General features: G+C 40.3%; 1 protein-coding gene across 1 annotated transcript; it reads left to right on the top strand.

Moving 5' to 3' along the window:
• Positions 1-2,928: 2,928 nt before the first annotated feature.
• Positions 2,929-22,523, top strand: cd40 (CD40 molecule, TNF receptor superfamily member 5; the record flags this gene model as incomplete). Its single annotated transcript, XM_079575469.1, has 10 exons — positions 2,929-2,946; positions 3,567-3,653; positions 13,586-13,667; positions 14,407-14,529; positions 15,794-15,940; positions 16,006-16,093; positions 16,177-16,223; positions 18,871-18,969; positions 22,144-22,169; positions 22,248-22,523. 10 exons carry the CDS (start codon positions 2,929-2,931, stop codon positions 22,521-22,523), a joined length of 993 nt encoding a protein of 330 aa, XP_079431595.1.
• Between the last annotated feature and the right edge of the window lie 1,814 nt (positions 22,524-24,337).

Raw genomic sequence — 24,337 nt, 5'->3', positions numbered from 1 at the left:
CCAGGCTGATGGTCAGAATCACCTGCTGGAGGATTCACCTATTGTACATGTTTTTAGGGGCAGACACGGGGAGAACATGCTCCACACAGAAAGGCCCCGTCCTGGTGGGAATCGAACCCGGGACCTTCGAGCTGTGAAGCTGAGGCTCTAACCGTTAAGAGTTGTTGTGATCTTAGTTTTTCTTAAAATAAGAAAAAATATTCTTTGTCTAAAACTGAAGAAGATTCAAAACGTTTTTTCTTTCTTGTTACAAGAAAAAAAAGCATGTTTTTAGTAAATTTATCTGAAGAAGAAATGGCCAGATTTTATTTTCTAAAATAAGATTTTTTTTCTCACGAAAACTTTGCTCGGCAAAACATTATTACTTTTTCGGGAAAATATAAGAACTTATTTCTTAAAGCAGGGGTGTCCAAACTTTTTTCACCGAGGGCCGTATATAGACATGTATAAGGCATGGAGGGCCTCAGATCAGTGGTCAATGCATTCAAAGGTTCAACTGCGTTGATTTAAGAGAGGTTTAAACCATTCCACACACTTAGAACCATAACGCCAGCTCAGCCCCACTACAAATGTTCATTTTTGAGGTTTTAATTGCGTGGAATTATTCAAATTGGAGTTAAATGACCATCTCTGGCAATGTGTGGCAATAAAACAAGAAGGCTGAGGGCCACCAAAAATTGGTGTGAGGGCCGCATTTGGCCCGCGGGCCGCACTTTGGATGCCCCTGTCTTAAAGTAAGACAGTTTTTACTTGCGTAGAATCCACTTTTTGCAGTGTAAAAATCATGTAAAATACTGTATTTTGTTGAATAAACATTAAGTCAGTTTTACAGATTCAGATGTTTCTATTCTTTTATAGATACATATTGAAAGGAATGCACTCTGCAAAGGATAGAGTGCACTTATCATAAATGTTACCATACACTTTACTACATCATTTACTTTAGTTTAGTTTAGTTTATTTGAGTAATTCCAAGTTCCAAGTTGTTACAAAAGAAAAGAAACACAATAATGCCCTAAAGGGAGTCGGCTGAAACAAACAATGCTTATTTATGCCGACCCCTTTAAACATATTCACAAACTTTACAGCCGCCGTTCTTTTCCATTCCGGTTTGTTCTCTGAGACCAGCTCATTATGGCACAATTAAGATATACATAACCAAAAATCAAGATCAAGTTATCACAAAATCAAAGCATAAAGTGGAAAAAAAACAGGACTTAACACTAAGAATACATGTTTGTAAACTCTCAGTCGCTCAGGAGTTTTACCCACCAGTACAGATGACGACTTGAACGACCCTTTTCTACAGTTCAGGAGTTCATTGTGTGTTCATGCAAATCCCCCCACACACCAGCATGAGTTGTATCTCGAACAGAAAGTCGGGGAACTTACCTGCGGCAGCTTGTCAGATCCCCACTCCATTTTTGAAGTTTCGCTGCTGTTCTTTTTTGACGCTAAACTTGGCATAGCCTTTGTCGTTTACGTCCAGAGTATCTTTAAAGCGTCCACAGTGGCATGTCGATCTGCCTGCCTCTCACAGTCAGGTTAGACTGCGCTCCCGTTCAGCCTGCAGTGACAAAAGTAAAGGAGGTGAAGCCGGTTCAGCCACACCTACTCGCTCCACAAAGGCTTCCTCTCCCTGTAAAGGAGAAAAGTATGTCAGAAAACAATCCAAGCTGCTTGTCAAGTCTTTACACGCCTTTTGTTTTCCTGCGTATCCACTAGGGGGGGCACTCGAGAGCATTCCTGGGAAATCGCTGCATGAATGATTCTGTAGTAGGTTTCCAGGCAGAGTTTGTGAACCGTGAACCAGAAAAAGGAAGTGATGAGTCACAAGAACTGTGTGTATTTTACTACAGTATTCAAGGCGCAGTACCTGATTGTTTCTAGCAGTGGAACATATTTAGTTTTGTCCTCCTTTAAAGGAATAGGCCAGCGTTTTAATACCAGGAGTAGTTTGGCATCCGCACGGTAAAGTGAAGATTACTGCGCGGATTTCGAACTACTCCTGGTATTATTACGCCTTACAATATAGTCCCCCCTTTTATCCGCTTAGAAAATCCACATTGTTTAATTTTGTGTAATTATACTTTGTAGTGGAACACTTCACGTAACTTTATTTAAATAGGGAACACGTGGAAGAGCTTGGTAGCTTCTATCTTGAGCTTTTTTGGAGCTATATGACATGTGGGAGAGGCTGCGTATGTGCTCCGTTTGCCTGGCAGAGCGCACGGACAAAGACCAGACGGGGATATATTAACTCGTCTAAGGTTAGGTAAGAACATATCTCAGTATGTAAAAACGGTGGCCTATTCCTTTAAAGGTTAGGGCTAAGGTAAGGTTAGCTTTAGTTTGTAAACTCCACTATCAAACACTCAAAACGAGCCGGGATCATTGGAATCAAACACAAACCACAGCCACCTGCCCATTAGGAGCCGCCGCTGTGATCAGAGCGCCCCCTGCACTTTAAACGCCGCAATTATGAGCCGTCAACAGGTGGAGCAGATGTGAGTGTCTGACACGACGACGCGCAGGGCTGGGACCAATGTTTCAAACTACGTGGTGTTATTACGAGAAGAAAGGGCGACTTTACAACAGATGATACACGTCAAACTGTCAGAATCACAGAGAGAGGTTTTCTGCTTCCTCTTTGATGTGTTCATCTAGTCTTCGGAGTGAGGCAGATCTTTAGTACATCCTGCTGTGGCTCGACAGACAGAGCTGCTACGTCTGTGCCACATTCGCAGGTTATATTACATAAACGTGCGTCTCTGGGGCCGTGTTTTTACTTGAGCAAAGATTACGAGTACCTAAAAAACGCCACTGTCGCTCAGTTGTCCTTCATTTTCATCCTGAGCAGAGATACGGTTCCATGTTGTAGTGCTACTTCTACTTCGGTATTCAAAATGGCGGCCGGAACTATGCGTGATGTCGTTGGAAACACATGTAAATAAGAATAAGTTTATGAGGCACAAAGCACAACAATGATCCGGCTGGTTCACAATCGATATAAAAGCCTTTTCTCCGCTAATGTCTTCTTTTACAATACACCATAGGACTAATGAATTCAAACGTCATTATAAAGCGCGACATCGGATTCAAACTGGCATTAAATCTGAACTTCTTAGAAAATATAATGTTCCTTTAGAGAGAGAACCCACAACAGTGACACTGCTCAACTGTTTTCACTGCACACATTTGTCAAAAACACAAAACCGACGCTCTAAAACTCATTCAGCTGCAGTTCTGAGTGAATCAATACATCAGTGATATCAAGATTAATCCTCATTCCTCTGTTTAATTGAATGTTTCAAAACTTGCCAAATGAAATATGCCAAGATTTAGGCGTTAAAATGGCATTAAAAAGCTGGACTCTAGTTTCCCCCATGTGCAAACTAAAACATGTACAATAGGCCAGGTTGGAACTGTTGACTAAACCGTCATTCGAGACAAATCATTTTTTGACCCCAGACTGTTTAAAACACCGCTCAATGAGTAACTTCCACCTGTAATGTATGAAGGTTTTACAAATGGATAAATATATGTTGTTTTTTTGTATTTTTCAGACGGCGCTGCACTGGGCGGCCAAACACGGCAACAAGGACATGGCGACGTTAGTGGCAGAAGCCGGAGCCGACGTCAACACCAAATCAGTAAGAGCGCCGTGTTTTTTAAAGGAATAGGCCACCGTTTTTACATACTGAGATATGTTCTTACCTCACTTTAGACGTGTTAATATGTCCCCGTCTGGTCTTTGTCCGTGCGCTCACACATACGCAGCCTCTCCCACATGTCACATAGCTCCAAAAAAGCTCACGATAGAAGCTACCAAGCTCTTCCACGTGTTCCCTATTTAAATAAAGTTACGTGAAGTGTTTTCATGCGAAGTATATTTACACAGAAATGTAACATGTGGATTTTATAAGCAAATAAAAAGGGGAACTATATTGTGAGGCGTAATGATACAGGAGCAAAACGTCCGCGCAGTAACTCCTAAAGACTTCCCCGCTCACTTCCGTCAATAACCTTTTTGCTTTTTTGTGATGATAGTAACGCCTGTAAAAGTGCCAAAGCAGTCGTTCTCTTTCATAAAATAAACGTTTGTAATAAATAAATAAACAAATTAATTAATAAATTCAATAAATAAATTCAAATAAAAAAAACAAAAAAAAAACATATCTGCAGCCGCAGCGCGCGTGGCGTCACGCAGCGCGGAGAAAGTCGTGGCTTGTGTCCGAATCGCCAACAGAATCGGTGACTATATAGTCGACTATATACCCTAGTGGGTCCCGACCCCCACGTTGAGAACCCCTGCTCTACTTGATGTTGTTCACACACAGAGAGTCCCAGCTGCTCTCTGGTGAAACCTGACATTTCCTGCTCTTGGAAATGCCCTGATGTTCACAGACACACTTCCCTAATTCCTTAAAGCAAAAACGAAATTAAAAATGGCCAAAAATCTGTCTTCGAATGAACAAACCCAAACTGCATAACATTTAATAAATCATTATCATCATCCATTAGTGCAGGGGTTCTCATTTAATTCATTTTTGTTTTAGCCATTGTTTTTTCTTTGTTTTTTAAGAGTATAGGTATGGTAAATGGTAAATGGTCTCAACTTATACATCGCTTTTCCACCTACATTAGGCACTCAAAGCGCTTTACAGCAAGGATCCACTCACCCATTCATACACCAATGTACGCAGACACTGGGGGCAATGTGGGTGAAGTGTCTTGCCCAAGGACACAACGACAGTGTGCACTTCCAGGAGGTGGGATTTGAACCCCCGACCTTCCGATCACGAGACGACCCGCTCTACCATCTGCGCCACTGTTGCCCCAAGGGCCCCAAGGGCGACAGTGGCGCATGTATAGGTTAAGCTCTTAACTCCTGCCTGAGCCGAGACGATCTTTTTCCTCACGTCAGATTTGTTTTCCATAATTTTTTGTTGGGTATTCAACTCATTTTTGTAGCTTTTTCATCATTTTTTCGTCATTTTTTGTCACATTTTTGTCATTTTCTTGTGACATTTTTCCCACTTTTTCATAAATTTTTCGTCACTTTTTTGTCACATTTCCATCATTGTTTTCGTCTCAGTTTCGTAGCTATTTTCTCACCTTTTTTCCAGAAGCTTTTGGATTGGGGTAAAGCCAAACTGGAGAAACTGTGCTCGGTTCAGGTGGGAGTTAAGGGGTTAATGTCCCTGTTTTTCATGGTCTGACCCGGGTGGGGGTCACGATCCTGATTAACTGTTATAATGGGGGTCACGGCTCTAAAAGGTTGAGAACCACTGAAGTAGTGCCTCATGCTCTAACCTTTTGTTTTATTTTCCTTTCTGAACATTTTCATCTCTTAACCCCCACCTGAACCGAGCAGATTTACACCAGTTTTGCTTTACCCAAATCTAAAAAAAATAGCAACAAAAATGGGCTAGAAAAGCAACAAAAAATACAACTACAGAGTGACGAAAAAGCAACAAAAAAGTGATAAAAAAAACTATGAAAACATGAGAAAATGCTTCAGATATGTGACATATCAGCTCATCAAATCAGCTCTGTAGGTCTTAGCTTTCAAATGAGGCTTTGCACTGACACAGGCTGTGAGCTCCGAGAAGTTTTTAGATTTGGTTAAAGCCAAAATGCGCTCAGTTAAGGCGTAGTTAATTGATACTATAAGAACTGAACAACCGGGCTAAAATACAACGGTAACTACACAGAATGTACAAACAATAATGATGGATAATCTCCCCCTTTAAACATGTGCCACATGGTTCAGCCCACACAGCGGTGTTCAGAACCGTGAGCTTCAGCTCTGCAGTGACTCTGATGAGGTGGAGTCTGTGATGTAATGTACGCAGAGCTATGAGGAAAGACAGATCTTAGCCTGGTCTCGCTCTGATGTGCTTTTATTTAACACAAGCCTGTTCTAGCGGAGCTGAGAGGAAACTTTCTGTCATAAATGACACTTAAACATGAGGTGAGGTGAGTCCTGCCTCTGCCAGAGTCAGAGCTCCTTCTCTCCTCCTTTTAACCTTAAAGTTTCTCTTTCCTCATATTTATTATAATTGCCGCTAATTATGCTAATGAGCCGCGCGCATTTGGATTCATGCATTATAAATGCACAGCTTTGGAGACGAGTCAACCTGGTTCTAGTTAAAGGTGGAGCTCGAGCCATTTAGTCGATTCCAACATAACTTTATACAACAACAATTTACTGACAAAACACTTAAAGGCTTCAAATATGGTGAGACTAAATCAGACTGAAGCCTTGAGTTTTGTGTTCAGGCCTGTGGCCACAGAGACATCATAGTATCATCATTTTTTGTAAAATAGCGTTTTAACGCCTATTTTAAAGTCACACATGTTTTTCTCAGCACAAATATCCTCTGTCCTGATGCAGTCGTCCTGTTTAATGTGATGCTAATAATCATTATGCTCGACCTAAAACCAGCCATTTCCACTGGCCCAATGAAAGCAGAATATTCCACCCTGATCTAAACATCTGTCACTACAGGATTAAAGGTTATTCAGTTTCTGTAACTGAAGCCAAATCTATAATACGTTCTAATAGAATATAAATGAACTGCACTGTCAAACCACTAAACCACTGTTATGTGGTCAAAGAACACAGAATATGAAATGTAAATTTCATATGGGGGGAGGGGGGTCCACCAAGATGGTTAGTACCCAGGGCCCAGAATGTGGTGCTTACGCCCCTGCTGGTCTTTATAGTGAATATTTGTGGGATCAATAATCTTATCTCCTCCAGACACTGGGATCTTAACAGATGATAAAGAGTTCACCATGTTGTCATCGCTTTGTCGTCACGTTTTCGTCACATTTTGTTACTTTTTTGTTGCTTTTCCAGCGCGTTTTTGTTTTTAGATGCTTTTCTTTTAACCCCTTAACTCCCGCCTGAACCGAGCACATTTTCTCCAGTTTGGCTTTACCCCAATCCAAAAGCTTCTGGGAAAAAGCAACAAAACTGAGACGAAAACAATGATGGAAATGTGAGGAAAAAAGTGAGAAAAGTTTGACAAAAAAGTGACGGAAAATTGATGAAAAATTGGCCAAAAAATTACAAAAATTAGACGAAAAAATGACAAAAATATGACAAAAATTTGATAAAAAATTGACCAAAAAATTACAAAAATCTGACCAAAAAAATGACAAAAATGTGACAAAAAAATTACAAAAAAGTGACAAAAATTTGATAAAAAATGACAAAAATTAGACGAAAAAATGACCAAAAAGTGACAAAAAAGTGACAAAAAAGTGACAAAAAAGTGACAAAAAAGTGACAAAAAAATGACAAAAAAATGACAAAAATGTGACAAAAAAATTACAAAAAAGTGACAAAAATTTGATAAAAAATGACAAAAAGTGACAAAAAATGACCAAAAAATGACAAAAATATGACAAAAATTTGATAAAAAATTGACCAAAAAATTACAAAAATCTGACCAAAAAAATGACAAAAATGTGACAAAAAAATTACAAAAAAGTGACAAAAATTTGATAAAAAATGACAAAAATTAGACGAAAAAATGACCAAACAATGACAAAAAAGTGACAAAAAAATGACAAAAAAATGACATAAAAATGACAAAAAAGTGACAAAAAAGTGACAAAAAAATGACAAAAAAATGACAAAAAAATGATAAATATTTGTGAATATTTGTGGGATCAATAATCTTATCTCCTCCAGACACTGGGATCTTAACAGATGATAAAGAGTTCGCCATGTTGTCTTTGTCGTGTCTGACAGTGAGCTCATCAGTGTGATATTCGGTATATTCCTGCTCCCATTTACAGGAAACGGTCACTAACAAATAAAAATCACGTGGGGAAGCACCCAGCGTTTGCAGAAACTCCACCCCTGAGTTCACTGGCTTTAATAATGAGGAACAAACTCCAGCAGAGACGCGGCAGACTCCACAGCTCACCTGTCAGGATGTTTCTCCCTCTGCTGCTGCTGTTTACTTCAGCGGTGAGTCCTTTAACACGCGCGTTTCCTCTGTTTGGTTGTGTTTGGTTTGGGAATATCCTGCTTTCAGTCGGAGCCAGGGCTGGTTCTGCTCCTGGTCTGGCAACACTTTCATTTTACCACATAACTGTGCGAGTAAATGGCCTTTTTTTGCTCAAACGGTGTCTTTGCTAACGCTTTGCTAGCTTACCTTTATATTGTTTTTAAAGTGAGTGCTGCGTTCAGGTGGCGCAGGATGACTGGACTCTTTCCTTAGTTTCGCTTTCGATTTCACAAAGCGGCTGCGCCTGTGAGGAAAAAAATAATAATGTAGACAAATCTACGTTAGCAAAAGCCTGACGTGTTGGACATGTGAAGAAAACGTTTTTTTCATGTTATTGTTGTTTTTTCATCGGTTTTTTTCATCGCTTTGTCGTCACGTTTTCGTCACATTTTGTTGCTTTTCCAGCGCGTTTTTGTTTTTGGATGCTTTTCTTTTAACCTCTTAACTCCCGCCTGAACCGAGCACATTTTCTCCAGTTTGGCTTTACCCCAATCCAAAAGCTTCTGGAAAAAAGGTGTGAAAATAGCGACAAAACTGAGACGAAAACAATGATGGAAATGTGACAAAAAAGTGAGAAAAGTTTGACAAAAAAGTGATGGAAAATTGATGAAAAAGTGGCAAAAATGTGACAAAAATGACACAAAAAAAGTGACAAAAATTTGATAAAAAATTGACGAAAAAATTACAAAAAATAGACGAAAAAATGACAAAAAAATGACAAAAAAGGGACAAAAAAGGGACAAAAAAATGACTAAAAAGTGACAAAAAAATGACAAAAATTTGACAAAAATTTGATAAAATATTGACGAAAAAATGACAAAAAAATGACAAAAAAGGGACAAAAAAAGTGACAAAAAATGACAAAAAAGTGACGGAAAATTGATGAAAAATTGACAAAAAATTTGACAAAAAATGACAAATGTGACAAAAAAATTACAAAAAAATGACAAAAATGTGACAAAAATTTGATCAAAATTTGATCAAAAAATTACAAAAATTAGACAAAAAAAGGACAAAAAAGTGACAAAAAAATGACAAAAATGTGACAAAAAAATGACAAAAATGTGACAAAAATTTGATAAAATATTGACAAAAAAGTGACAAAAAATTTAAAAAAATGAGTTACAAAAATGAGTTGAATACCCGACAAAAAAATGCTGGAAAAAAACTCTGATGACGTGAGGAAAAAGATCCTGTCGGTTCAGGCGGGAGTTAAGAGGTTAAGCTTTTAGATTTGGGTAAAGCTCGGTTAGGTAAGGGTAAGGTAAAGTGAGAGACCGGTGGCCCTAGAGCCAGTGGCCCGTCTGTGCTCTTCCAGAATACAGGACATGTGGCCAGTCCGCCCCTGAAGCTGTGTGTGGGTCTTTTGGTTGTGAGGTACTTTCCGCTCTGCCCGATCATGCCTCAGCGTGCAGGGCTCAGGCTGTGGAGGTTTCAGTCACCAGATCATAAAAAAAAGAGCTGCTGTTTTTAGTGTTTTTTTTAGTGTAAAGCAACATATACAGCATGTGAAATCCATTCGAATATATATAGATATAGATATTTTTTTTAATAATTCAAGTTTTTATTCATGTTTACTTGGTACATGACAAATTAATCAATACATTTTGGCCATTGGGGGTTTCTGGATCAAACACAAACATTTAAATAACAATAGTAGTAAAAGATGTAAGGTGTGGAAATCCTTGCAATATATTACAAAATAAGTACACTTGGGTTTCTTCCTGTTGACTGGTCATTACATGAAAATGAGACCAAAAGTTTTCCCAAACACACATCGTAGTGTTGTCCTTGTTATTTATTTTGTAAAGCGTGCGTTAAAATACATATTGACTTGATTTTAAAATGTGTGTGAGTGTAAGTCAGTTTTTGGGGTCTTTGCTCTTGACACTACAGTTTATGAGCCACCAGGGGGTCGCGAGCGCCGAGCTGGGCCCCAAGATTATTCCATCCTTCAAAAAGAAAAAGAAAAGTGGTGAATTTGATACAAATGTTCATTTAAAACAGCATAGATTTGTCAATTGAGGTTAAATAGAAAGTAACGACTGTATACCTAACCCCCCCACCTGATCCGTGCACATTTCATCCAGTTTGGCTTTTCCCAAATCTAGAAGTTTTGGGAAAAAAGTGACAAATATCAACATAGAAAAGTGACAACAAAGGGACAGAAGAGCGGTAACACAACAAAAAAGCAACAAATAACGACAGTAACTAATATGACAACACAACTAGAAAGCAACAAAAAAAAAAGACAAACACTACAAAGAAGCTCAACGATGTCACATAAATGCGGTAATCCACTTTGTAGGTCTTAGCTTTCAAATGAGAAGGAGATCTTTATTTATACAGCTGCTTTCACAGACATGGTCACAAAGCGCTTTACATGAGACAGTTGTTTCACTCCACACTCGGTGTAAACTACGTTTGTAGCTTCAGTTTCCCCTGGGGGAGACTGTCAGAAGCAATTTCGCGACTACACACCCTCTGACCCTCTGACACCACCATACATTCACTCACACATCATTCATCCTGGCCTATTGTACATGTTTTTAGTGGTAAGGGAAACCGGAGTGCCCGGAGGAAACATTCAAACTCCACAGAAAGGTCCCGTCCCAGGTGGGAATCTAACCCGGACCTTCTAGCTGTGAAGCGAAAGCACTAACCGCTGCGCTACCGTGCCGCCAAAATGAGGCATTACTCTGGCCTATTCACGTTATTACTAGGGATGGCCGATATATCGGCGCCGCCGATATTATCGGCCGATATTTGTCCTTTTTTCATATATCGGTATCGGTCCGATATTGGAAAATATCGGCCGATATTTTTTTTTTCTTTGAATTATTTATTGCACCGTAATGTCGTAGCGCACCTGAATGCAGCAGCGGTGTAGTCGGGCTAAACTGACCTGACTGGGGCAACAATTTATTCAAATTATCTAAAATAAACAGTGGCTCCTAAATAAAGATCCTCCAGCATAAATTCACAAGTCTACAAAAGAAAGTATGTTTTTACTAAGTTTAAACAAAGTGGAGCGGACACTTGGACACCACAGAGATGCAGAGCCACAAGTTACTGCTGCAACAAACTGGACTAAAACTGCCTCATGGACATAATTCTGAGTCAGGATTGACAGGAATCATTTTCTGATGGATTATTTGTCGCTACATCTGAGGTGAGTGTTGCAAAAGTTTGTCCGTCCTGACGCCAGATTTATAACTGTGTTTGTTAGCGCTAGCATAGCTGCTAACAGGCTAAAGGCTACAACACGTAAACATGACCTCTCTGTCACGTAGGTGTAACTACAGTGATGATAATGTCTGTATTCACGTTTACTCTGCCCGCTTTTGTCATGTTAATGACCCGTGAAAACGAGGCGTAATGTCCGCATTTCCGCGCATATTTATTTAGACGCTTTTGCGATCGTTAGCGCATTTACCATTGAAAACAATGCAGTTCAAAGCTCATGCTAATCTTGTAAATCTACTGTTTGCCCTTTGCCAGCTCTAAACCAACTCTAAATCTTCAGTCTGGCCTCATAAATTCATATAAGGTGCTGTTAAAGTGACATTATGATATTTTTTGCAACTCCAAAGCTTCATACGGAGCAGTGTGTCCTTTATCAGATTTGTTTAAAGTTAAAACATGTAGCTTAAACAACATGGTAGGCTACATATTTTAATAAAACATGCAATAAATAGTAGCCTAGCATATTCCCAGTGTCAGTGTTTCCCATTAATAGAGGATATGGGTGAAATTATAATAATAAGTAGGTCTGAGTAAATATTTAGCCAAAAACGAAATTACATTTCACTCCAACATTGCATTTGGTCTTTTTAATATTTTTCTAATAAAAATGATTGTTTCATCCTGGTGTGTGAGATGTGTCCCAGGCATAAGCATAAAACATTCCAATACTGGAACAATTTACAAACTTTACCACATTTGAGTAAGCCTTTCTATTGATTTTTAACGTTGAAATAAATATCGGCAAATATCGGATATCGGCCACAGCAGCGAGGCAAATATCGGATATCGGTATCGGCAGAAAATTTTCATATCGGACCATCCCTAGTTATTACGGTGGTCCCGGATTGTTCAGATGGTCATTTTGGGGTTTGTGGTTAAGAGTTTGGAAACTCTGGAAAATCGTTGCCAATATATTGTGCAGATATCCATAGTTAAAATATGAAAATAATGAAAAATAAAATTGTAAATGTGTGAAAATGTATTTCGATAATTAAGTTTAGGTTTTCTCGTTAAACGAATTGTGGGAGGAGCCTTGGATAGAGTTGCTGCTTCTCCACGTCAGGAGGAATCAGATTCAGTGGTTTCTTGAGTGCATTTCCAGGGCGACGCTCTGGGCCTGTCCCATCAGGAGGAATGTCCCATCAGGAGGAATGTCCCATCAGGAGGATAAGACAGAGCTCGTGATGGCAAGTGTGGCTCTTTACTGGGAGCCTATGGAATCCATCCATTTCAAAGAGCTGTTCTTTTTTATTTTTTATTTATTTTAAAGACTGCAGCCAGATGACTCATGAAGTCTACCTGATTGCGATCGGGTAAACTGTTTGATTTAAATCATCCAGAATTACCATGGGATTAAAAGCTGTTACTTTAGTCAAAAAAGAGAAATCTTGTGTTGCCGGCTCTGTTGCTGGGCTGTTCTTGTGTTCGTTGAGGGAAGTTCTAATTGTTCACATTTAAAGAGCAGTTCAAAAAAAGCCGAGTGGATCATGAACGCCCAGAACACGGGACATGGAACTAAAGACCTGCTGTTAGTGACAGTGTTAGCCTGGGAATGCCTCGGTGTCCCCAGAGCGGCTGGAGGAAGTGTTAGGGACAGTGTTAGCCTGGGAATGCCTCGGTGTCCCCAGAGCGGCTGGAGGAAGTGTTAGTGACAGTGTTAGCCTGGGAATGCCTCGGTGTCCCCAGAGCAGCTGGAGGAAGTGTTAGTGACAGTGTTAGCCTGGGAATGCCTCTGTGTCCCCAGAGCGGCTGGAGGAAGTGTTAGGGACAGTGTTAGCCTGGGAATGCCTCGGTGTCCCCAGAGCAGCTGGAGGAAGTGTTAGTGACAGTGTTGGCCTGGGAATGCCTCGGTGTCCCCAGAGCAGCTGGAGGAAGTGTTAGTGACAGTGTTAGCCTGGGAATGCCTCGGTGTCCCCAGAGCAGCTGGAGGAAGTGTTAGTGACAGTGTTAGCCTGGGAATGCCTCGGTGTCCCCAGAGCAGCTGGAGGAAGTGTTGGGGACAGTGTTAGCCTGGGAATGCCTCGGTGTCCCCAGAGCGGCTGGAGGAAGTGTTAGGGACAGTGTTAGCCTGGGAATGCCTCGGTGTCCCCAGAGCGGCTGGAGGAAGTGTTAGTGACAGTGTTAGCCTGGGAATGCCTCGGTGTCCCCAGAGCAGCTGGAGGAAGTGTTAGTGACAGTGTTAGCCTGGGAATGCCTCGGTGTCCCCAGAGCGGCTGGAGGAAGTGTTGGGGAAAGTCTTAGCTCAGATTGCTTCCCTACAGCCTGGCACAGATCAGGGAAGGATTTATTTTTAATGTTTGTTATTGCAGGTGTTGACGACGGCGGATCCAGTGTGTGACCCGGAGACTCAGTACCTCCTGAGTGGAGAGTGCTGTCAGTTGTGTAAACCAGGTATTTCCAACTCTTTACCAACACACAGCAGTGGCCAGTCTAGTTTTATCCAGACATTTTCTTCCACTTGTCCGTTGCCGGGTCAGTCACATTGCACCAGCCCCTTATGGCGCCTCCTGCAGGTGGGGGGTTCACTCGAGGACGGCCTCACGATTAACCGGGCCTGTTGGTCTCTCATGAGGAGCTTCTGAACCGCTCTGTGTCTGACCCGTCACCGAGGACCTGTTTGCCCTGGGAGACCCTACAGGGGCACGAAGCCCCGACAACAGAGCTCCAGGATCATTCGGGCTCAAACCCTCCACCACCAGGAAGAGCAGTCTAGTTTTAGTCAACTTAATCTAAGATTAATTTAGTTAACTTTACATTTCTAATATATTTAATCAAGATCCTCTGCTTCAGGCTTGTTCTCCCACATGAAAGAAGTACAAACCTGTTCCTCTGGCAGTGAATGTATTATACAAGGCTTTTTCAAACTGTCATTGGAAGTTTTAGCCTCTTTTTTTTTACATTTTTATTTAGTCATTGTTTTAGTCTCATAAACAACTGTTAATTTAGTTTTAGTCTAAATTTAGTCAGTAAAATTATTACTCTCACTAAAATTATGACAAAATATTTTAGTTGATGAAATAAACACTGGTGTAAAGTTATTTAATCGGCCTCTATATCATTATGTCGCCTTTATTGTTGTGATGCCATCGGCAATAATGAATAAATGCTTTGTGTCTGTCATGTCTTGCAGGGACCAGCATGGTGTCCAGGGGAGAGTGCAGGAGCCCTGAGTGCAAAGGCTGTGATGAAAATGAATACATGAACAGATACAACCAGGAAGAAAAATGTACCAAACAGCCATACTGTGACCCCAGTAAGACCAGTCACAACTGCACCCCATCAGTTACACATCTCACTCTCCACACTCATTCAAGACACATTTAAAGCAGCACTAAGTAACGTGTTTACCTTAATAAATCCTTTCCGTAGTCCCTGTGGGGGTAATACAAGTCAAGTTTTAATAGGATGATTGGAGGGTCTTTCATCGCCCCCTGGTGTCTCTGGACAGAAAACCATGATGCAACTTGACTGCCACCGGACCAGAGCCACCAATACACACTAATGGAATCACGAAGAAGAAGCTAACAGGCTAACGGGCAAAGCTAACTGCGGGCTAGCGTCACTTTAAACAGTATTTACAGCCAAGTTTGAGTGAAAAAAAAATATTTCCATTGTATAATTGGATGCACAGTAACCCTCTGTCAGCGTAGTATTTACTCTCCAAGACAATTAATAAGTTAAAAAATCGCAACTTGCTACGACACCTGCAGTTGCGCTTATGGCCTCTAGGGGGAAGAGTTACTTATATACCGTAAATTCTCTAATACTGGCCTGTATTCCATTAGCGGCCGGGTCTCTGTCACAGATTTAGCCACTTTTCAAACCTCCTGTGACCATATTTGGAAACAGGGCAAATGTTGTGTGACCCTCCAGGGTTTTAATAAAGTCTCCATCGCGTCTTCAAAGCACGTCCAGCTGCTCCGTGTGCAGGTCAGTCCCACGCCTCAAAATAACTCCTCCCATCAGCGCGAGCGTCTCGTCTTCTCTCGGGTCAGTCTCATGATCGATCACAAACACAAACGCTCCGTCTAAACTCGCCTTTTACACAAGATAACAACAAATAATCCGGTCCGCGGTAAAAACGAAACAGAAACCTGCAGTGACACTGATGTCAAAGCTCCGCTAACAGCAACGAAACACTTCCTGTTGTCCTGACAAAATAAAAGGCGTCAATGTTCCAGCCGCTGGGAGAGGGTTTGAAATGTTCATCAATAAATGAACCTAATATTTTAGGTGCAAATGGACACAAATCTCGCTTTTCTTCGTTTTCCTGGTCGTCCGTTTTGCTCAAATAAAAATAAAGGCGTGTCTCTAACTGTGGCCTGGTTCCAATAAAGGCCTGGTCCCAGATGCCCTGGAGTAAATAAAGGCCCCGGCCTCTATTAGAGCATTTACGGTATTAGTACTGCCTTAAACAGCAAAACCTTTTCAAACTTTCTGCACACAAGAGCAACAAACAAATCAGCCGCTCACACATCACACTTAATGACGTCTCTTTTTTGTGCATCTTTTTCTAGACAGTAATTTCGAGTGGCCTGAAAGCACCAGTAAGACCCGGCGTCACCTGTGTCTGTGTAAGGAGGGTTTCCACTGCTCCAGCGCCTCCTGCATCACCTGCGTCCCACACACGCAGTGCGAGCCGGGCTTCGGAGCCGCCGCTATAGGTACAGGACGAGGGTTATGACCTTTTCCACTGTGAAAGATCTGACATGGTTCATCTTTGTTGTAGGAGATCAGAATCGTGACACGACGTGTGAAAAATGCCCTGTTGGCAAATTCTCCGATGAGAAGTCCTGGAATGGCACCTGTAAGATAAAGTAAGACGATTATGAAGGTTTGCAACAGTGTGAGAACCTGTTTCCCTCTTGAATCATCATCTGGAAACTCCTTTTTTTTTCAGAACCACGTGTCCAAACGATGGCAACAGTGAGTCTGACCATGAATGCGGTAAGTTTCCCTTTCTCTTTTTGTTTAAGTGAGAAAAGCAGGATAGATGAGCTTTTAGTAGGGTTGTCATCAGAGCCGTGGGAGGATGTTTTAGTTAGGGGGCGCTGAGGGACAAAATGTAGCCCCAAAATACTTTTTCTGTGCATAAATCCTATTTATTAACCTCTTAACTCCCGCCTGAACCGAGAGCATTTTCTCCAGGTCAGCTTTACCCAAATCCTGTAGACCAGTGTGACGCCTCATTTGAAAGACCTACAAAACTAAATGGATCTTTTTCCTCACGTCAGATTTTTTTTCATCACTTCTTTGTTGGGCAGTCGTCTCATTTTTGTCACATTTTTGTCACTTTTTTGTCACTTTTTCGTCAAATTATGCAATTTTTTTTGTAAAATTCTCATCACTTTTTCATCCATTTTTTTTCACTTTTTTGTCAAATTTTTGTCCATTTTTTCTACATTTTTGGTATATTTTTGATCACTTTTTTGTCATTTTTTTAAATTTTTTTTGTCCATTTTTTTGACACTTTTTCATCAAATTATTCAATTTTTTTGGTCAAATTCTTATCACTTTTTCGTCCATTTTTTCCTCAATTTTTGTCATTTTTTGTAAATTTTTTGTCACTTTTTCGTCACTTTTTCGTCACTTTTTCGTCAATGTTTTTTCACTTTTTCATCCTTGTTTTCGTCTCAGTTTTTTTGCTATTTTCACACCTTTTTTCCAGAAGCTTTTGGATTGGGGTAAAGCTGGAGAAAATGTGCTCGGTTCTGCTGCGCCCTCAGCACCCTGGGTTCCCACGGCCTTGGTTGTCATTTCAATTCAGGTTCAGGCACATTATTGCACTAGACGTTTTTGTGGTGACAGAGCAGCCAACAGTGTCCAAGTAATTACAGAGATATTAACCACAAACCAGATCAAAAAATCTCCAGTCTGACGGTTTAAAGACAACTAGTGTAACAGAACCTTTGCTACCCTGTTCATCTTATTACAACTATCCTTTTTATTTAAACACATCCTTAGTAAAAGGATGAATAAAAGACTAAAGCCGCTCATGCACCGTTGAATAGTAATAATGGAGAAGTTATGAGTCATTGTGTTTCACACTTTGTTCAAAACGAAACTGTTCATTCGAGATGTGAAACCAGCACGTGGTGTTTGAGGTTACTGTGGATTTGCAAATACTACTGTTAAATACTACTGTTAAATACTACTGTTAAATACTGCTGTTAAATACTGCTGTTAAATACTACTGTTAAATACTACACTGCAAATAAGAGGTAGCTAAAAACAAGATAAAATACCAGCATTTCAAGATAAAAATACTTAAAACTAGTCAAATTATCTGTCCATGCAGCAAGTTAATTTTACTTAGTAAGAAATCTTGAAATAAGCAGTACAAAATAAGCACTCCCAAGACTTATTTTAAGCTCAGAAAGCTTATTTCTAGATTCAACTATAAGGAAAATATACTTATTATGAGCATATCAACTTTTGTTAACCGTACTTAAAAAAAAAAGTGGAAATTATCCTGAAAACAGTCAATACATCTTAAAATGAACCAAAATTGATCCTAAAACTAGCTCTAAAAACCTGAAACCAGTGCTTGTTTAAAGGATGTACATCTCACTGAAATCAAAACCAGAAGAAGCAATATGAAAACATCAGCATTTATTTTCTTCCTCAAAGTGTCATGTGGCAGTAATTTTAGAACAATTCAAACAAATTGATTCTTTATGGATCAAAATAAAAATACAATTCGTTACCAGAGAGTCAGGTCATAGACGGGGCTTCAAGGAAAAAAGGTTGGGGACCCCTGCTGTATCCTATAGTAATGGAAAATGAACTTCTTTTAGACTTTCAAACTTTTAGACTCTTGTCTTATCATCCTCCACACTCTTTCTGTAATACTTGTATTACTGTATTACTCTGTATTACTTTTCTGTAATACTAGTGAATTAAATGTGCCCTTTTGTACTGAGACACTAAATAGAACAAAATAAAGAATGCACGTCAGGGCCAACCCTACGAAAATAATATGTTGCAAATTCTCATAAGTAGTTTTAGGTTTCCCCTGACTGCCTTTCTAAATAAATCTAGTGCCAAACACTCATTTTGAGTCCTTGAATTAAGTCTTTTTTTACGCTCCAAAAATCTCTAATCAAGATTTTCGACGTTGAAATAAACAATATCTTATTTTAACGATTTAAGATTTCTGAACTAAATAAGACAAATAATAAAGGTCTGTGCTAAAAATATGACTATAATGCAAAGTCGATGGCTTAAAATAAGTGAATAACTCTAAAAGTTAGTGAAATAATCTAGCATGACTAAAAATAAGATTTAAAATGTTGCCAAGTTGTAGGGAATTTGCAGTGTACTGTTAAATACTACTGTTAAATACTACTGTTAAATACTACTATTAAATACTACTGTTAAATACTGCTGTAATACTGCTGTGTACTAACCCTCAGTCAGTGGTATCATATTGTAGGAGAATAAAAAACAATAAAAACCTGACCTTGTGGCTTTTTCTGGACGTGTGGATTTAAAATCAGCTTTGTCTTGTTTTTTTTTTAACCCAGTTTTGATTTTGTTCTTGTTTCATGGACACAGTACTGCGATGTATAAACTTCTGTATTGTTTCTTGCAGAGACAGATCGTGGGCACGTGATCGCTGCTGTTCTCGTTTCACTGGCAGTGGCAGGAGTAGTGACGGCTCTGGTGCTGCTCTACATATTCAAATATAAAGGTATGATGTTTACACATTAGCACTAGTGTAATGATCAATATTACATCCTTTCACTCAGGCAGGAAAGTTAGGGATGAGTTTGGAGCAAGAATGATCTTTTTCTATCTGAATTCATTAAAGCACAATCTCTACTTGGGTCAGTCTCAGTCAGAGTTGGGCGAGGTCCCCTTATTTGGCCGTTTTTAAAGACATTTACAGAGCCTGTATATAAGCTGCATGTTATTTATGTCCGGAAAAATGTGAGATTGCAGGAGAATTGGATCTAGACTAAACCTGATCTGAACAGAGTCACGGAACCTGAATTTTGCAACAGAAATGTGTTAAAACTCGTGCGTCTGAGAGGAGAACGACTTCTTCAGAGGGTCGTCTGCTCCTCAAAACCAAGGCTCTTCTCACACTAATACGAATGTAAATCAGGGCTTATTATTTGCATTTGCTCAATTTTAACATAATGTTTAGGAAACAGTGGGTGAGCGGGACAATATTTACACGTTTGTGTTGTAGCTACGTTTTTGAAGCCGCTCCATGCGCGCCCGGTCCGTGAGCTGTAACCTCGTACCTCCTGCACCACCTCTTTCTCTCCTCTCTCTCCTCTCTCTCCTCTCTCGGTCCTTCGTGGAATAATCCAAACCCATGCGCTCTCTGATAGCTCCGATGTGAGATCTTGTCATTTTAAAGCGGTTTAGTTTCCTTACAAAGCAAAGCGAGACCAGGCGAAGCTGCTTTCAGAGAGAGAGAACCGCGCGTCAAACAGAGCAGCTCTGCGTCGAATCATCACGGCTAACACATCATGCACTGCAAAAAGTAAATATCAAGCATTGGCTTAAATGACTTGAATTGAGGAAATGTTTCTTGTTTTGAGCGGTTTTCACTCATTTAGACACTTTTCCTGATCGGACCGAGTTTCCTTTGCTTGTTTGAGGACATTTCAGACCAGTTCTAGGGTAAAGTAAAATTGCCAATGAGATAAGACCAATGTTCTTTCCCCATTGGCAAAGAAAATTAGCTGAAATAAGGACGAAATGTATCGAAACGAGTCAGAAACATCTCAGAACAAGTGAAATAATCTGGGACAAATGCCCAACAACTTCTTAACCAGTCAAAACAACGGATTATTGTGCTCAAATTGAGATGTTTATACTGATCTAGTTAAATACTTTTTGCAGTGTGTCCTCTGGCTTCTGGCAGGTACTGAAACTAGCGTGCACATTAGTTATATTAGTGATTTAATTTACAGAGCAATCCCTGCAAAGTTTGTAGGCTTACAAGGCCCACAGAAGATCAGTGCGTGTTTCTGACAAGAGGGGGCGTGGCCTCACGATGGTGGCTCTACATCGTGATGTTGCTCATGATATCGAACAGCGGAACAACCCTGCTCTCAGTAGTCATAATGGGACTTTATAATCTTCAGGTTCACAGTCATTCCTTTGACAGAAACAACTCCCAGTGTTTGGAGTTTAGACGAAACCGTGGAAGGTTTTTCAGTGTTAAATGTTAGATTAGTTTTTGTTTAAGCTGTGGTTTGTATAAAAGGTCTAAGTTCATAAATCAGCTGCACGTATGTGGCAACTTATTCATTAAAACATTACATTTGATTGAAGTGAGAAAAAGAATATGTCATTCTTTTTTTTGTTGGCACATCGTCCATCCCAGTTCAGTCAGAAATGAATCTTTGACACAGTTTAATAACTTTTGCTTCTGCTTTATGCGGGTCACGGGTCACAGCAGCCCTGACTTCCCTCTCCTAAAACACAGCCGTGGCTCAAAACCATAGACCTCTGACCAATACCCACTCATGGATCAGACCTTTCCTTGTCTCTGTGTGAACGTGCTGAAGGAGTGGAGGAGCCCCCGGCACAGATTGACAGCCACACTTTTGTCAAACTAACAGAACTGTGCTGACAACAGTTACAACAGCATGTTTTCACTCCTCCTTCTGCCTCCTGCCATGAACGTCTGCATTGAAAACTAAAAACATGAATTAAAAAATGAAATTAGAACAATCACAAAGAAGACATCCATGAAAAAAATCCCTAATTTGTTTAAAGTGAAAGAACAATGTGCAGCCGATAATCGAGTGGTTACAGCTGCTGCAGATGTGGTGGAATATATGGCCCAGAGGTCACATAAATCGAAAATTCTCTGTCATTTACGGAATATTTTTTACTTTGACGGGAAATTTCAAAGGCCGTCCGTCATTTTGAAGGATTGAAAATCAAGCCGCAGCTCTGCTGTTTTTCAGAAACTCTCTCTCTCTATAGTTTCACTCCGCGTCTCGTCTTGGATGAGCTCTTACAGTTGTGTCACTGCCTCGCTCGCTAACTTTCCTGACCCGGGCGCAACAACAACACGGGGAAGAAAACCACGATGCAAACGCGGTTAAAGACTAATAATATCCTTCCCATGTGGAGCCGCTCTTCTCACGTCAGTCTCAGGACGAGCTCATCTATGTCCCCCCCCCCTCTCTCTCTCTCGCGTAGTGCAGTGATGGAACTGGTAAACATTGTCCCGTTCACCCACCGTCCTTACATTCCGTTAAAATTTTAAAAATGCAAATAAAAAGCTCCACTTTCCATTTGTCTGAGCGTAATCTGAGCCTTGATGTTGATGAGCAGTGACTCTGAAAGTCGTCTCCTCTCAGACTTTTACAGACCAGTTTATTCACATTTCTGTTGCAAAATTTCCCAAGACTGTTCAGATCAGGTTCAGTTTAGCTCCATTTATCCTGCAGTCTCACATTTTTACTAACATAAATAACATGCAGCCTATATATATATACATGTATTTTTTTTCTCTTCAAAATGGAGAGAAATGATCCCGAGCGAAACCACTGATATTGCCCCATCCTCAAAGTCGTGGGTTCGAGTCCAAATATTTAGTAAATTGTCTCTACAGCTCCTCCCTTACAACCGTATTAAAGGTTAAAGTTTGTGCTATTTTCATTGAACTGCAGTCGCATCATCTCCTCCTGGTTCTACAGGTGGACATGACTGAAGGGAGGGGTGGGGAGAACATCCATTTGCTCTAAAAACCTGCACAGGCTCATGTAAAACCCGGAGTTTTGGATAATCCGATTTCTGAAGTGAATATAAAGGCATCAGATCTGATTGTTGGGTTATCTGGTTACTCCATATAAACATGATGTATTTAATAGTTCATGTTGTTTCTTCTTAGGTAAAACTGGACAAGAAGAGCTAAAGGTACGACAAAATACTCCATTAATTCAGTCATTGTTCTGCAGACCCGTAAACTGACCCTTCCTGTTTCACACCTCTTAGCCTGGGATTGAAGCGGCTGATCAGAAGGACGCCCGCTTCGACGAGTTCGATCTGGAGGACGAGGAGAAGAGAACTCCCTTCATCACCAACCCGACAGACGAAGAGGAGAAGAGCATGTACCACAGCGGGCCCACGGAGGAGACGGAGGAGTCGGTGTACACTGTGAACGGACACGCACTGGCCCAGGACGGGAAGGAGCACGTGGTGTCCCAGCCGGAGACCCAGCAGCAGGAGGAGGAGGGTTTCCACAGCGGCCCGTGTCCGTTTACAGACTGAGATCCCAGCCGGAGACGCAGCAGCAGGACTTCTACAGCGGCCCGTGTCCGTTCACAGACTGAGGACTTTGAAGAAGAACAGGGCAGCACGACTGGTTTGCTTCTATATCATCTGTAGCTGCTCCGTTCTTTGATCAGTTGTGAGAATGTGAAACAAGGATTCTTCATGGATTGAGATGAAGAGCTACTTTTACTTGTACATAAACTGTGGAGTGAACTATGACATGAAATGTGGATGCACTAAATGTTAAAGCGTTGTGTATACTGTAAATACTGTATGTGTAATTTAAATATGTTCAAATCATGGGAAAACTACTGACTAACCGTGTGTTTTGTTTCGATTGCTGTGTTTGGAGATGCATTAAAAGCAGAGTAAGTTATTTTGTTGTTTGATTTATTAAGATATTAATGTTTATTTTTTACAAACACTAAACTCCAACACGTATAAAGGTTACACACTGAAGTGTAGAAGCTCAGTCTCTGCTTATAAAATGTGTCTTGATTATTACTCATTAGGCACTATTTTATTTTGTACTCGTCTCTTAAAAGGATGTAGTTACAGACATCGGCCACTAGAGGCTGCCAGATCATATCATAATGTCTCATCAGATACATCAGGGGTCACCAACCTTATTTCAGCTGAGGGCGACTTTAAGAGCATTAAGTTGTTCGAGGGTGACCAGTTAAAAACAAATCCTAAAGACTTAAACGTTCACTGTTCACTTATAGGATATTGACCCCATATTATATTAAAATAGCTTTATTTTAAACTCATACTGAGTCACAAGAACCGAAATAACTGTAATTTTAACAATTAGATTCAAGAAAATGAAGTGTTTTACACTTTAGAAAAAGTCCCAAGGCCTACTGGACATGCCCCAAAGGGCCCCTGGGGGCCCGCGGGCACCACGTTGGTGACCCCTGAGATACAGGCTTTTTCAAGACCCTAATGGCCAAAAATGTGCACTCCAAAAAAGAGCCTAAAAATAACCTCACGTTCATATTTTTTTTCTGCTTCTTTTTACAAAAATCTCCAGTGGCTTTCAGGTCAAAATGACCGAAGGCCCCACGAGGGTCATCGGTTTGGCTCAACAAACTTATTTATTTATCTTATGCAGAATTAATAACTTACTTATTATCTCATGGCTTTAAGTGAAACATCAGTTTGTGTGATTGGATAAAGGCACATTTCTGATGCCTTTGTGATTCTGTTTAGTTTTGTTTGTGACGGAGAAGACGGTAACTTTGCGTATGTTTTTGTTTGATTTGAATAATAATTGATTTGACCATAAACCTTGTGAAAACATGATGCCACATTCTGAGCTGTCCTTCCACTTTAGTCAAATCTCTTCAAAGTCGCGTCGCTCCTCCTGATATACAGATATGTGCTGCTCTAGCTCCATAAGTACAGCCAACTTAAACAAATGCACTCAGGAGAATGTTAGTTAGTACAAAAATAAGATGACGTTCCTGTGGGCAGTCATCCTCAGCTCTGTTTACTCATGTAAATGTGTTTTGCTTGAACAGTATAAGTTATATTAGGCAAGTTTATTTGTAAAGGAGCACAATTCCATGTGCATCACAGTTCCATAAAATTACAAGAAAGCGGATTAAAACTTCAACATAAAAATAATTAAATACTGTCAAAAGAAAAAAGAACTGTTTTCAGCCTGGATTTGAACATGTCAGAGTTGAGGCCTGTCTCACATCCTCATGAGACTGTTCCAGATTTTAGCTGAAACTGAAACGCAGCCTCACCGTGTTTAGTCCTGACTCTGGGAACCACCAGGAGGCCCCCTTTTAAAGTCTATTCTC

Source organism: Gobius niger (assembly GCF_951799975.1).
Source record: "Gobius niger genome assembly, chromosome: 17".
Taxonomy (NCBI): Eukaryota; Metazoa; Chordata; class Actinopteri; order Gobiiformes; family Gobiidae; genus Gobius; species Gobius niger.
Note: the sequence above shows the minus strand (reverse complement) of the source record. Positions and strands in the feature narration are given on the sequence as shown.